Source organism: Panthera onca, chromosome A2 (genome assembly GCF_046562875.1).
Source record: "Panthera onca isolate mPanOnc1 chromosome A2, mPanOnc1 haplotype 2, whole genome shotgun sequence".
In the NCBI taxonomy this organism is placed as follows: Eukaryota; Metazoa; Chordata; class Mammalia; order Carnivora; family Felidae; genus Panthera; species Panthera onca.
The window spans coordinates 36,139,163-36,155,040 of record NC_138340.1 but is presented as its reverse complement, the minus strand read 5'-3'; the positions used below and the strand labels follow the sequence as shown (position 1 = coordinate 36,155,040).

The 15,878-nt window shown below is 41.1% G+C and overlaps 1 protein-coding gene across 3 annotated transcripts in view; it reads left to right on the top strand.

The window, feature by feature from the left end:
• The window catches only part of EOGT (EGF domain specific O-linked N-acetylglucosamine transferase), a 37,008-nt gene extending 21,489 nt beyond the window's left edge, over positions 1 to 15,519 (top strand). For 2 of the 3 annotated variants that reach the window (XM_078442839.2, XM_060631549.3), the window contains exons 10-17: positions 2,422 to 2,514; positions 2,870 to 2,941; positions 3,088 to 3,174; positions 3,695 to 3,763; positions 8,413 to 8,474; positions 11,372 to 11,491; positions 13,666 to 13,768; positions 14,342 to 15,519. In XM_078442839.2, the coding sequence (XP_078298965.1) occupies positions 2,422 to 2,514; positions 2,870 to 2,941; positions 3,088 to 3,174; positions 3,695 to 3,763; positions 8,413 to 8,474; positions 11,372 to 11,491; positions 13,666 to 13,768; positions 14,342 to 14,488 (753 nt within the window). In that variant the 3' untranslated portion in view covers positions 14,489 to 15,519. Of the gene's footprint in view, positions 1 to 2,421; positions 2,515 to 2,869; positions 2,942 to 3,087; positions 3,175 to 3,694; positions 3,764 to 8,412; positions 8,475 to 11,371; positions 11,492 to 12,011; positions 12,170 to 13,665; positions 13,769 to 14,341 lie in introns of all 3 variants that reach the window. The other variant, XR_009609796.3, reaches the window with a different exon arrangement.
• The last annotated feature ends 359 nt before the right edge of the window (positions 15,520 to 15,878 follow it).

Genomic DNA, 15,878 nt, shown 5'->3' with positions numbered 1-15,878 from the left:
ACATGTGGGAGTCCCTTATAAGACTTGACTTTAGCAAATATGAAGATATCCTCATACAAAATCTATGTAAGGATCTGTATAAGGATATAATAAAATTTATGTAGGGGTGTGTTTGTTTATATCCTTAGAGAAAATATACTCTCTCATATCCTAGCTTAGTATTATATCAGGGGCATCTTTCCCAGTGGGTACATTTAGGGTTATTATTATTTTTTTGTGTGTATGGTTACATGATATTTGGTAGATGCTAGGGATATCCAACACATGCCTCAGTGCATGTATCATGTCCTGCCACCCCCCAATCATATTTCATGTGTTGCCATTTTTTTTTTTTTTGCTACTTACTGAAACGCATTGAACATCCTTCCCACATACATGGGCCTTTATACACTCATCCCAGCTTTTCTGTAGGATGTATTCCTGTAAGTAGACTTTCTAAGTCATAGGTTATGTGCATGTTTAAATTGGAGACATACACAGGAGGAAATTTTATGGCATCTTCAAGAATATCCAAATGTTCTTCAACCTGAGACTAGAAAGAAGTCCTTCCCCTGTGGCAGATAATTTGAAGTTGAGGGATGTGGAAAAGAACCTTTTGGAGGTGGTCGTTACTGAATAATACATGATTTCCCTGAAAAGTCAGGATTGCTGTATTTTATTATTAAATTTTCCTTTCAAAGGTATCTTATTTTATCTGAAGTATTTTATCTCAAGAAACTGTCTCGAATCACTCTTTTAATTGCCCTTTATTTATTATTGAGCCAGAATAGGGACATTTCATTTTTGATGGTGTTGAGAAGGGCCTTTATTAGAATGGCATTGGAGAAACATCGAAGGGGAAAATTTTTTTTTATCACTACATCTAACAGTTCTCAATAACTTTGAAATAACTCTAATATGTGCAACATAAAAATTTCAAAATCTGAAAAAAGAATTGCTATAATGATAAAAAGACATGAGCATAATGTATAACCAACTGTAGACCTTGCATCTAATCCTACAATACATAGTTCTTATTTCTTTTGGCTGAATTTTTCAATCTAAGTTATACCATTTTTAAAGAAACTGATCTCCTTCCTTTAGCTGAGGGAGCATGTAATTAATTTCTACTTTGCAAAAATGGAATGCATTTGGTAAATGTACTAGAAAGACCTATTTCCCTCTGAGAGGCAATTGTGTGCAGAGGTTAAAAGCTTGGAATCTGGAAGCAAACCGACTGGATTTAATCTCAACCCTGCAAACATACCAGCACTGCCATTTATGCAAACTACTTAAATTTGTTTCTCTGTTTCCTCATCTGTAAAATGGGGATAATGGTATCCCCTAGCTTATTAAGTTTGTGGGGTGTTAATAATTTTAAGTGCTTAAAAGCATGCCTGAGATGTAGGAAATATGCAAGATGCTATTATAATTATTATTACTCTTAATGTTAATGGGGAATTGTCACATGTTACTCTTTGCTCAATGAGGAGATCATTTCTTAGAAAAACGCTCATCAGGGTGGGGTGCCTGGGTGGCTCATTCAGTTAAGTGTCTGACTTCAGCTCAGGTCACAATCTTGCACTTTGTGTGTTCGAGCCCCGTGTCAGGCTCTGTGCTGTCAGCTTGGAGCCTGGAGCCTGCTTCAGAATCTGTGTGTCTCTCTTTACCCCTTCCCCTCTATCTGTCTCTCTCTCTCAAAAATAAACATTAAAAAAAAAAAAAAAAAAAAAAAAAAAAAAGCATTCATCATAGTTTAATGTTAGGACTTCCAAAGCATTTTCTTGCTTTGAAATTTCTTCAGAAGTGTATTCCATTTACCCTGATTGTTTTTGCTTACTGAGCTACCCTAGTGTGTACAAATGGTGTCGTATGTCTGTGATTTGGATAGAAGACTCACAGGGAAAAAACCCCACACCAACTACCATTCAGAGATGTGAGTATAAGAACAGATAGGGTAGAAAAACCAAATGTTTTCAGCAGACTAAGACTATAATTGTGGTGATTACTTCTTTTTTAAATAAAAATTTTTAATGCTTATTTTATTTTTGAGAGTGAAAGAGAGCACATGCGGGAGAGGGGCAGAGAGAAAGGGAGACACAGAATCCTAAGCAGGCTCCAGGCTCTGAGCTGTCAGCACAGAGCCCGGTGCGGGGCTCGAACTCACAGAATTGTGAGATCATGACCTGAGCTGAAGTCGGACCCTTAACTGACTGAGCTACCCAGGTGCCCCTTGTGGTGATTATTTTTGATGACATTCCATCAAATTAGGTATTTGCTCAGGCCCAAGATGAAAATCCGTGTTTCTTCTATGGATTTTTTGAGCTGGTTTAGCATCATTAGTTCTTAAGACTAACAAGCTTATTCGAGTATTTTGTTGCATTTTTAAAAAGCCATATTGCATCCTTCCATGGCCCTAACCTATTTTGTTTTCACTTTCAGAGCTCCTATGGATATGGTGACCTATTCTCTGACACATGGAGAGCATTTACGGATTATGATGTTATACATTTGAAAACTTATGATTCCAAAAGGGTACTGGAAACTTTCCTGAAATGTCTCTAAATAACAGTCATTACAGATGACTCACTCATCGAATAAATATTTAATACGAGTTTCTATTAGCTATTACCATTGATTTTTGACTTCGTAGTTGCTTTTTTTTTTTTATGACTAGAATAATTGTTTTTAACTAGGTAGCATTAAAAAACTTTTCCCTTTAACTTTTCCAAAATTATGATTTTCACTTGAGTGAAATAGTTTGCTGTTCAAAATATTTTAATGCAAAAAAGAGATTAATTAAAATTTGTTTTCTGTAATTTTAAGTACTATTTTGGTGTGGAGTGTGCAGATTGTGTTCTCTTACCTTGTACAATACCTTCATTCTTAGGTGTGTTTTAAAGAAGCTATTTTTTCCCTACTCCCCCGGATGCGATACGGGCTGTTCTATAATACCCCTTTGGTAAGCATGTCAACGGGTGTTAATATTCATATTTATACACTTATTCTGGATAGATTTTAAGATAAACGTTTATTTGTAACTTGAGAACATCCTAAATAGTACGGCAGAATGGCTCATTGTAACATGAATTATTGTTTTCATGTTAGATATCTGGCTGTCAGAACACGGGATTATTCAGGGCATTTTCCCAGCATGTGCTGCACAGACTGAACATCACACAGGAGGGCCCCAAGGTAAGGAGTACATTATAGGTTCTGACTTGGGCCTGACTTCACCCAAAATAAAAACCAATGGCACCTTTGCAGAAAAAGAAACCAGCGGAAGACAGTGTTTTCTGGGGTTAATAATTTCTTGCCTGGAGTGAGTGATCCAAAATCAAACGTCACCAGCCTATGACAGATAAATAAGGGACAGTGGAAGAATGTACTTTTTTCTCCATTCTCTTTCTCCTGTCTTTCTCCGTATCTCCTTGCTCTTCCCCCAGTCCCCACCTAACCCACAAACCCCTGCTAAAAATTCCACCCAGCCAATCAAACAGAAGTGTAGTAAACAAGTTTTGTCTTCTGTGGCTAAAATGGATGCAGTGTTATTTCCTGAGGGAAGTCTGAAGGAATCAGGCTAAACAAGTACTCGTTCCCTAAATATATCCTGATTGAGTTTCATCGCTTTGTGAAAATCACATTTTAGGTTCTAGTATTCATTCATCTGTGCAGGCATATACAGCATTATTTTGCCTTTTCCTTTTGATGACAGGATGGAAGAATCCGAGTCACCATTCTTGCACGGAGTACAGAGTACCGGAAAATTCTAAACCAAAACGAGGTTAGTTTTTGGTATGCATTTTTAATACCATCATGTTGAATTTAACTTCCTGTAACTCATGTGCTTAATTTTTTTCACATTGCACTACATGCTTTGATTGGAAATTATTAGCTTTTAACAAAGTTTGATGGCTATGCCCAGTTCATCTACTAGACTCCTACTGGGGGTCAGCAAACCACCAGTTGCCCAAACTAGCTTCGCCTTACTGTAAACGTTCACCTGCCACAACTCAGAGTGGAAACAGAGGCAGAAACTATCTCTTGTGTCCTGCCTTTACTGCCATAGATTGCCAGACATTCTGCCTCTGTACAAACTAGCGGCAAAAATGCAAGAGTATCTTTTGAGAGATGATTGATGGAGCGTGGCAATACTGTGGCATCCAGAGGCAGACTAAGTTAGAAGAGTCTCCATTCTTTTCATGACTGTGTGTCCTGGAAATTATTCACCTTTAGGTTTTGTACTTTATTTTGACAGCATCAGCTCTTAAATTATATTTAACTGAGATAAGATCACCATGCAAGGCCCTTGCCTATAACACCCTGGTTGGCAGGTGTTCTCACAATAGTATGACTGAGTCCACAAAAATGTCTTGAGCACCTGCTATGTGTTGGGCTGTATACTAGGCCCTGGAGCTACCGTAGAGGACAAGACAAGTGAGATCCCTGCCCTCACAGAACTTATGCTCTCTGGGTGAGACAGACAAGAAATAAGTAAACAAGTCCCTAAGTAAGGTGATTTCAGGTAGTAGTAAGTGCCACAAAGGAAGTAAAACAAGGTGATGGGGTAGAGGGGCCAGAGATGCAGGAGGAAGGGGAAGCAGTCAGGTGAGATACCTGAAGAGGTGCTGTTGGGCAGAGACCTGATCGCTAAGAAGCCAGCCAAGGAGAGAGCCTCCCAGGCAGAAGCAGATGGCCTGTGATGTCCAGGCTTTAGGTGCTCCAGGAATGGAGAGATCACCAGGCGGCTGTAGCACAGCAGGAAAGGTGGGGGCGACCCTAGAAGAGGTCAGAGAAGTTGGGCAGGGGGTAGGGAGGTCCCATATCCTCTCAGCCTCATAGACCTAGCTGAGAAAACGAGCAGGTTCTATTCTGGTGTGGGAGAAACCACCGTGAAGTTTTGGGCAGGGTGAGGTAGGCAGAATACCAGGCCTCCTCCAGAAGATGCCCCCATCCGAATCCCTAGAACCTGTGACAAGATTAGGTTACGTGGCAGAGGGATGCTGAGTTTGTAGGTGAAATTAAGGTCGCTTGTCAGCTGGCCTGAAAGTGGGGAGATTACCCTGAATTATCCAGCAGGGCCTGATGGAATCACAAATGGGCTTTAAGCATTCTCCACCAGAGAACCATTGCCTCTGCCTGAAAGCTCTCTGCTTAGCTGGATTCTTCTGACTAAGCACATTTTAGTTCTGCACGTCCTTGAAAGTGGAAGAAGGAGACAGAATCCAGAAGGGAGTCATGAGGACAGAAGCAGGGCCAGAGGGATGCCACATCCCTGGCCTTGAATATGGAGGAAGAGGCCCCGAGCCAAGGAATGCAATGGCTCCTAGAAGGTGGAAACGAATTCTCTCCTAGAGCCTCCAGAAGGAGCACAGCCCTGCAGACAGCCATCTGTCTCACTGTTGGACTGCTGTCCTGCACAACATTGAGTGGGTCAGTTGTGTTGCCGTGAGCTATAGAGTCTGTGGTAATTTGTTGTAGCAGCTAATAGAAAACGAATACACAGGCAGAGACACGAACTGGCTTATTCATTTATTTGTAAACCACTTTGGCTGCAAAAGTAGGAACAGGGGGTATCATTCATGCTGTCACTGTGACCCTGGGAAGAGTTTGGACGAAGGTGATGATAGCAGAGATGACAAAATAAATGGATTTAAGATCTGTCTCAGAGGTCGAGTCTGGGATACTTCCTGGCTGAATATGTAGGTGCTTGTTCAGTTAGGCCAGGCACTGAGGATCAAGGGTGAACTCCCGGGCTTTTAGCTTGATCAGGTCAGTGGAACTGAGGTGGGAAAAGCTCAGTAGGAGGGGGATGGGGGCAGGTTTGGATGGGTAAAATGTTTTACACAAATTAGTTTGGATGCCTAACAGGCTGATCAAAATTATGCAATTAGTGTCTTGAGATCCATATGGATTATGAATATACGCTGTAATGAGACATTGATTGTAAGTTGTGGGTGGAAGAAATGAGCAGTGTGTGTGTGTGTGTGTGTGTTTTAAAGACCCGGAAATGCAAATCTATCTGATACCATGTTGGGGTTGATGGATAGAACCCTTATGGACAGGCAGACCAGTAGTATATATTGGTAGAGGTAACACATATTGAGAGCTAATTATATGCCAAGAATATTACTCTATGTTCCCCATTGCTTCCCGCAAACTTGTGAGGTACATATTTTGTTATTATCCTCTGTTTTAGAAAAGAACACTGAGGCTTAAGCGATAAAAAAAAAACATGCTTGAGGTCACGCAGCTGGTGAGCAGAATAATGGAGGCGGGGGTGAGCTGAGGTGGTCAGAGTCTGAGCCTACTTCTGAACCAGAGACTGCCACTGCTCTAACACAAATAGATGTGACAGGAGGCCGTGTCGGGAAGGCTGGCGAAGGAACATCATCCATCCAGTGGAAAGGGGTGGTGCTGGGTGCTGCCGGTCAGCCGCCGACATGTTCACATCCGGTCACACAGATCGCCCGCACCATGTTGCCCAGAGGTGAGATCTGGAAGTTCAGATCTGAACTCTAAGCCAACGAGCACCCACTGGCTGCTTTTGTCTCAGTAATTGGCATCACTTGAGAAGGTAGCTACCAAGCAGAGAAGAAAGCACGTTCGACTCTACCTTGATTCGTGAATACATAATAAAACCCCCCATGCTCTCATTGGATGGTGGTTCCTGCAGTCCTGCCCAACCTCAAGGTCGAGAGAGCTCTGGCCACCTCCATGGTGTGACTAGAAATTGTGAACAAGAGCCTGTTTGCCAGGGGACCCTCTGAAACAAGTGATGTGTTTTATGTGGACACATCTTATTACGGGACCCGGGCTCATGCCCTGGGATTAATTCCCTCCTGAAAAACGGATTCTAATCTATCCTCCCTCCTTCAGCTCCTTGACATAAGCAGCATATTTATGGGAGTTCAGGAGCTGTCTAGAGAGAGAAACTTCCATTCTATGTGTGTGTGTGCGTGCTTAACGGGGGTGGGGACTGGATGTAAATCCCTGTCTGTTGCTTTTAATACATGGGAGAGTACAGGGTACTGGCTGAGAACACAGGTTTGGGGGTCAGATGACCTAGATTTAGTTTTGGCTGTGCCATTTGCTAGCTGGGAGATTCTGGGAAAGGTCCTTAACATCTTTCAGCCTCTGTTGTATCATTTAAAAATAGGCATACGGGAGCACCTGGCTGGCTTGGTCGGTAGACCCTTAATCTCAGGGTTCTAAGTTTGGGCCCCATGCTGGATGTAGAAATTAATTAAAAATAAAATCTTTGGGGCGCCAGGGTGACTCGGTTAAGCATCCAGCTTTTGATTTTGGCTCATGTCATGATCTCAAGGTTCGTGAGATCAAGCCCCACATCAGGCTCTGTGCCAAGTGGAACCTGCTTGGCATTCTTTCTCTTTATCTGTCTCTCCCTCTCTCCCACTTGAGCTCACATGCTCGCTCGCTCTCTCTCTTTCAAATAAATAAACATTAAAAAAATAAAATCTTTAATAAAAATAGGCATAAAAATATTTACTCAGTATGAGACTGTATGAGGATTAAGTGACATTCACCAAAGTACCGAGCAATGCCAGCACAATTGAAGGGATACTTTGGTTACCATTGCTGTCATAGGTCGGTTCAAGATGGCTTAATTGTGAGGGACAGAGAACCATGGCTGTGTTTCTGGTAATAGGTTAATCGTGCTTTGTTACTTTGTTTGCTAAGAGAATAATTGTTTTTTCTGTGTAGAAGTATTGAAAACATTTTTCTGCCAAGAAATTAGCGTTTTCAGAAGATAAGGTCCAAAACACAAGTGGTTTGTCTGAAGTGAGATAATGGGTAGGGAGAAAACTCTTAACATAAAACCTGGAACAAGGTAGGTGCCCAGCAAATACACATTGAGAAATTGAAGGAATAACTAGCAAGTAGTAACCATGGCCGTTAACGCCTACTGGCTTCTGTGCCACTTTGCTCTCATGAATTTTTTTTTTTTAACGTTTTGTATTTATTTTTGAGAAAGAGAGAGAGAGAGAGAGACAGAGTGCGAGCAGGGGAGGGGCAGAGAGAGAGGGAGACACAGAATCCAAAGCAGACTCCAGGCTCTGAGCTGTCAGCACACAGCCTGATGAGGGCTCAAACTCACAAACTGTGAGATCAGGACCTGAACCAAAGTCGGACACTTAACCTACTGAGACACCCAGGTGCCCCCCTCTCATGAATTTTCCGCTCTCAGCCCAATGACAACCCAGCACAGCAGGATTTTAGGGTGGTAGAACAATGTGACCAAGGGGTGAAATCTGCATTTGAATTCAGTTAAGGGTTAAAACACTAAAGCTGAATGATATGTAATACCTGAAAAGTATTTTGTATGAAAAACAGAAATTTTAAGACTCAGAGGAAAATAAAACAGAAGAAAAAGAAAAAAAGAAATTCTAAATGTTTCTGTTTTTTCCCTAGCTGGTAAATGCACTGAAGACAGTATCTACACTTGAGGTTCGGATTGTCGATTACAAGTATAAGTAAGTGATACCTCACCCTTGAGCAGACACTGTCATCTTTGGCTTGGATGCATTAACAGGGGTCGAAGGATTTTTTCAAATGGTAGCTTTTGGCGCTGATAGATCAGGGAGGGACAGGCAGAAGCATCAGTGAGTGTAGCCAGCAGGGAAGGACCCCAGGGCAGGAGAGGGCCCCTGGTGGTGATAGGGGTTGCACCAGGGCACAGGGGCAGTCACTTTTCAGCTCTGTGGGGTCCAATATTTCAACCCCATCTCATTTTTCAAGAGAAGTGAGGAACCGAGATTTTCATTTGAAATTTCTGTGTTTTTATTTATTATTATTATTATTATTATTATTATTATTATTATTATTTTAAATGTTTATTTTTGAGAGAGAGAGAGAGGGACAGAGTGTGAGTGAGGGTGGGGCAGAGAGAGAGAGAGGGAGACAGAGAAGCCAAAGCAGGCTCCAGGCTCCAAGCTGTCAGCACAGAGCCTGATGCGGTTCTTGAACCCACAAACTATGAGATCATGACCTTAGCTGAAGTCGGATGCTTAGCCTACTGAGCCACTCAGGCGCCCCTGACATTTCTGGATTTTTAAAAGTTGGCAACTAATTCTGAATTTAAAAAATATTACTGGCCTCATGTGTCCTTCTAGTTGCCACATTTCAACTCTTGACCTAAAATTAGTTATATGGGAATAATTTGAGTGTCGTAGAATAATATGAGTTTTCTAAAAAATATTAAAAAGTATTTATACTTCTTTTAAAATTCCAACAGAAGTAAAAGGCTTAGAAAGACACAATATGCCTCGCATTTACTGTCTAGGTAATCCCTGTTGATAGAAAAAACAATGATGCTGTAAAATAGATGTTCCTGGTTGGAAAAGTCAAGCAGTATTGAAAAAAGCGCAAAAGGAAAGGTGAAAACTCTCCTCCATTTGCCCCACTCACAGTCACTGTCTTGTTTTCCAAATTAAACACTATAAAGAGTTTCTATGTTAAAAAAAAAAAAAAGCATACGTATACCAGCATATGAATGTCTATAATAGGTTAGAAGCCAGTAAGAGGCGCATCTGTCTGGCTCAGTCGGTAGAGCATGTGACTCTTGACTTCCAGGTCGTTGAGCTCAAGCTCCATGTTGGGTGTGGAGGAGACTACTTTAAAAAAAAAAACAAACTTACCAGTGAGCATGGGATTTCCGCACCTTATTCACCATGCATGCGTTCACTGATACAATGAATCTTTATGGTGTGTCTGCCATGAGCTGGGCACAGCCTTTGAAATAGGAATCCAGATATGGAGGATGGCATGGCTCTTGTCTTCAGCACCGTAGACGATGAATACAAATACACAGCAATCTTAAGAACAGCTACGATTTGTTGAGACTTACTGTTATGCTTCGCTTGCTTTATCTCAGTTCTCCCTCTGGTCTTACGAAGTTGGCAAAACTATTACTGTTTTACAAATTACACTGTGCAGTGGTGACTACCATCATTGCCACAGGAAGGAAGAAGAGGGCCGGACGTCAGGCTGCAGGAACTGGGGAGGCTCCGTTGTTGACTGGCTTTTAAGAAACCGTGCCCCGTGCAGGTTTCCCAGCTGAAGGAGGAACGGCAGTAAATTCAGACATTGCCAATCTGAGGGAAGCGTTACTAACATAATAGATGGAGCTTTGCCTCCTTATCCTCAGACATTTTCCACACCGGCTGACTCCAGGGTCATTCCTACCTGGGCAAATACGCACCCTTCCTGTGGCATCAGTTGGCATTCCTTGAGAAACTGAGGCACGTGTACCTCGTGTGAAGCACACGCATGGTGCCCTTGGCTTCTTTCTCTGTGTGGAATGTGGGGTTTTCATTTACTTCGAGAGGAAGCTCTTTAAAGAGGAGAAGCTGGAAAAATAAAAATAAAAATAAAATAATAAAGAGGAGAAGCTGGGATTTCACATTCTCTTCTTAAATCCAAAATAATCTTGGTAATTTTTTCTTCCTTTCTTTTTTTTTTTTTTTTTACTTTGGGTAAGAGGGAATGGGAGGTCTAATTCCATTATGTATATTCAGAATGTTATACTTACTGTAGCCTCACTTCAGTGGACTTTATTGGCACTGACTTTCAGTTCAGAGTTTGCATATCTTTTAGGGTCTGGAATTCCAAGGACACTTTAACGATCTTGATGTGCATAAAATTTGAGGATTAGTCTGTTGCAAAGGCAGGACAATGCCCTCGTGGTATCTGAGATAATTTTAGGTATACCCAGATGGCATTGAATGAACTCCAGTCTCACAAGGAGAATTTATTTTACAAAAAAACGTCCTTTTGTTATCTTAAGGAACTAGTTTTCAGCTTGATGCTAGTATAACATAACATCTCTGTAGTGCCTGCTAATTTCCTTTTTTCTTAAAGAAAGAGCAGGCCTTCGGCTCACAGCTCTTCCTTCAATAGTACCTACCTAGATTTGAAACTTTTTCATTTGATTGTATCCGTCTTTACAGTTTTGTTTGTCATGCACTACTGGTTTTTCATTTAAGACAGCTCTCAAAGTTTCCTTCTAAAATAAATGCACTTAGGGGCTCCTGCCTGGCTCGGTAGAGACAGCTGACAGCTCTTGATCTCAGGGTTGTGAGTTTGAGCCCCACGTTGTATAGAGATTACTTAAAAATAAAATCTTTAAAAAAAAAATACATTTAAGTTTTTTTTTTTTAAGTGAGCTTACTTAGAAAACAATGTTAAATTACTAAATAATTAACTTATTAATTATTGGAGTAGGCTTGGACTTGGCAAAAAGCCATAGTGGCATGTGATTTAAATTGGGAAAGGCACTTGTATGAATACTGTTACCATGAGTCAGGAGCTAACTCAACCCAACAGTCTCTCTCTTCTCCCCTCTGTCTTCTTTTGTTCTATGTGTTCACAGGGAACTTGGGTTTTTAGATCAGCTGAGGATCAGTCATAACACGGACATATTTATCGGAATGCATGGAGCTGGTCTTACCCATTTACTCTTCCTTCCAGACTGGGCTGCTGTCTTTGAACTGTAAGTGTTTGGAGACAACTTGTACACTGAGGCCACAAATAATGCTTTTTGTGCATGGCTGAGACTGCCATTCAGAGCTTCAAAAGGTGGAATACTTTTTTAAAAAAATTTTTTATGTTTATTTATTTTTGAGAGCAAGAGAGACAGAACGTGGGTTGGGGAGGGGCAGAGAGAGAGGGAGACCCAAAATCCGAAGCAGGCTCCAGGCTCCGAACTGTCAGCACTGTGCCTAACACAAGGCTTGCACCCACGGATCTCGAGATCATGACCTGGGCTGAAGTCGGACACTCAAAGACTGAGCTACCCAGATGCCCCCAAAAGGCAGAATACTTAATCATTACCAGAAAGTCACATCATACAGGCATCTAGAGAGAAAACAGACCTAAAACTAAATATGTGAAGTCTGTAGCTGCCATTACAGTTAGCAAGCAAACAATCTTTCTCTCTCCATCTCAGTATGATGTGGGAAATGGGAGTCTGTGACTTCCTTCCTGAAAGCTCGTTGCTGTGTCCTTCTCAGACTGGGACCATCTCTCTACACTCTTTGCCATCATGCTGATAAAAAGGAACCTGTATACTGCATACCTGTGTTCATGGCACCCTTATTCACGGCAGCCAAGATGTGGAAGCCACCGAAACGTCCATCAGCGGATGAATGCATAAACAAAATGTGGAAATGTGGGTATATCTGTATATCTCCAGTAGAGCATTACTCAGCCTTTAAAAAGAAGGAAATCCTGTCACGTGTTACAACACGGATGATCCTTGAGGACATTATGTTCAGCTAAATAAACCACTCCCTGAAGGACACATATGGTGTGATTTCACTTATGTGAGGTACCCAGAGTAGTGACATTCACAGAGACAGAGTAGAATGGTGGTTGCCTGGAGCCCACAGGGGAGAGAAAAATGAAGAGTTCGTATTGAATGGAGTCACGTTTCAGATTTGCAAGATGGGGAATTTCTGGAGAATGGTTGCATCGTGTGAGTGAGTGCACTTAGCACTACTGAGCTGTGTGCTTAAAGATGGTTATGATGGTAAATTCCATGTTAAGTGTTTTCTACCACAGTTAAAAAGAGAGCGAGTTCAAGCACCTGTTTGTCTCATGAAGAGCACAGCTCCAAAGCACAGGCCTACCATGTTGCCTGCTGCTCACTGATTCTATACTCAGGGAAAGCGAGGCCTCAAGAGGACAGTGATTTTCCTGGGGTGCTCCTCTAACTGGGTGGGCGATGATAGAGACATGGCGTTCTCCCCCTTAGTGATTCTGCCGTAGACACCACGCCCCATCTTTAGTTCTGGGCATGCCAACAGTGGCTACTGTTCCCCCATTTCGCTCTTTGTGTCTGTATACCTAGATGTTATGGTTTCACTTTAAAAACCACTTCATTCAGTATTTGAATGAGAGACCATCTAGGAAAAAAAATTGTGAACTTCCAACAGTTTGCAAAAATATTTGAAATACAGATACATTAGAGAAATAGCCAGATAATTATGGATTCTATCTCAATGCTTCATTTCTCCCAAAGAGAGGGAGAGAAAGAAGAAAGGAAGAGGTGGTTGATAGTGCTCAGGCAGGCCTTGTTGCTCAGCTGACTAGGTTTCCATTTCTGCTTCCCTAGCTATGTGCCCTTGGATGTGTTACTCCCCTAAGTCCACTTCCATGTGTGTAGACTGGATATTAGGAGATAATACCAAGTCCACAGTCAGTCGGCCCTCTTGATAGACTTTAGTTCCCTGCATTCCTTGATCCTCTTTGGATATTTTAAAGTTAAGGAGCACCTGGGTAGCTCAGTCGGTTGAACGTCCGACTTCGGCTCAGGTCATGATTTCAGTTTGTGAGTTCGAGACCTGCGTCGGGCTCTGTGCTGACAGCTTGGAGCCTGGAGCCTGCTTCGGATTCTGTGTCTCCTTCTCTCTCTGCCCCTCCCCAACTTGTGCTCTGTCTCTCTATGTCTCTCAAAAATAAATGTATAAAAAATTTAAAAATAAAATAAAGTTAAAGTAGTTCACTTATGAAGATATTTAAAAAATAATCTCCATCAATCTTGTGTACTGTTTACACGACCTTTTGCAGGAACATATTTGGGAGGTGTGTTATTCCCCAGACAGGTGTTGATTTGGCAAAACCCCTGGACACAAGTCTCACGTGTGGGTGCCCTTGTGCCCTTAGGTACAACTGTGGAGATGAGCGCTGCTACTTAGACCTGGCCAGGCTCAGAGGGATCCATTACATCACTTGGCGAAGGCAGAATAAAGTCTTTCCTCAGGATAAGGTAAAGTTCAGTGACAAAACTCACCTCTTTTTTTTCACTTTAATTGGTTTAAAGTGTCTGATTAATATGAAAAACTGTCCTTAAACTTCAGTCCAGAGATAAACTGTCCTCCGAAAATAGTGAGTTGTATTTTATATTTGCAAGTTGGGAGAAGGGAAATTAATCACTCCCTATCTTTATGTTGAGAAGACAACTTTGTGAAATTTGAGCCTCGAAAGATCTTTTAAATTATATACAGGAGAGATCAGCAAACTATAGACTGCTGGGGCCAAATCTATTCCACCCCCTGTTTTTATAAATAAAGTTTTATTGGGACAGTCTCGCTTCTGTTTCCATGTCATCTTTGGCTGCTTGTGCATTTCACTGGTGGAGTTGAGTAATTGTAACAGATACTGTTTGGCCCACAGAGCTGGAAAGATGTGTTACCCGGCTCTGTACTGAAAAAAAATTGCCAGTTTCTGATGCAGAGCATAAATTAAAATGGTTGCCTTGGCCAAAGTAAAATAATTATGTTCCTATTCCGAAAACCATGTCATTAGTGACTTACAGCTCTGTGATTGTTTGTTTTTGCAGGGCCACCACCCGACTCTGGGGGAACATCCAAAGTTTACCAACTACTCTTTCGATGTAGAAGAATTCATGTACCTTGTCCTTCAGGCGGCAGACCACGTATTACAACACCCGAAATGGCCGTTTAAGAAAAAACGTGATGAGCTATAAATGTGCCAAGTCTGTTTATAAAAGTCTGTTTGTTTAAACATTCCACCACCCAGGCTCTCACAGTTAAATAAGTAAAACAACTAGTTATCTCCTGACCCCAAATTACCTTTTCTGGACCAAAACATGCCTTCAGGATATTACTTACATGTTTTAGAGTCTTTAACTGTTTCCCATGATTTTCGTGTCATAGCTATTTATCAAGATACTATTTTTGCACTGAAAACTTTACTTTTTATAGTTTAAAAATAAGGCATGGGCTCGCTGATGTATTTGAGTTTCTTAGGTATACCAAAGTTGTCAACCTTTTTGGCTTTAGAATTTGTAAATGTTTTTGCAGATGACAATGGGATTATAATTCTAGTGGCTTCCAATGTGTTTCTGATATATTTAAGTAAATTCACAGCAGCTTTTTTTATTTGCCAAAATCTGTTCACAACACTTTGTGGTAGGAAAGGAAAACAACATACTACACACACACACACACACACACACACACACACACACACACCGTTGTGATTCTCAGCACCAGGCTATAGGTAGCCTACTCCATGTCAGAGATCAAACAATGTTCTACCCAGGTCTGTTTTACTCTCTCAGAGTCCAAAGTATCTCCCACAGAATTCTCTGCTCTATCTTTTTAATAAACTCGAGGCTACATGCACCAAGAACCTCAATAAACCATGCCGTTGCATCAATTAATATTCCCATATTTCATATGCAAATCATGTTTTCCCCAAATGCACCAACTACATATGATAAAAATAAATTAGACCATCCGTTAGGACTGCTTTGGATACCTTCTAGCTGGTGGCCACTAATTCCTTCTTAGCCCTGGAGAGCAGTTAGGTTGAATTTCTGTATCACATGGTGGTTTCGGTGCAGGTATTCATGACTGCACACGCCTGTGTGATGCTTCTGTCTCCTTTTGCACGGGAGTGTTTCCCTTTGAGCTTGCAGACTCCAGATTAGCTACATGAAGAGACTGTTTCCCTATCAAAAACAAAAACCAAAAAAAAAAAAAAAAAAGTAAAGACACATATGAATTCTCCATTTCAAAATGAAAAAGCAGCCCATGAGAAAGTGCTGTTGATTAAAAAGAATATCTGAAATGCAGTCCCACTCTCTGGGATTAATTTCTTACTGTTTATGAACTTTCAATCCAGGGGTCAGAAACCATGGATTTAATTTACTGTGAAATGTAAAGTTTACATTTTATTAACACTTGAGAAATCTAATTTAGAGATGAATGACTTCTATTTTTTAAAGTAGATGATTAACAGGGCTGAAGATTTTTTTAAAAAAACATTTTAGCATTGTAAAAAAAAAAAAAAGAGTAGGCAACAGAGTAGTAACTTGAGAAACCCAAAATATTTTTTTATATGGACCTTTA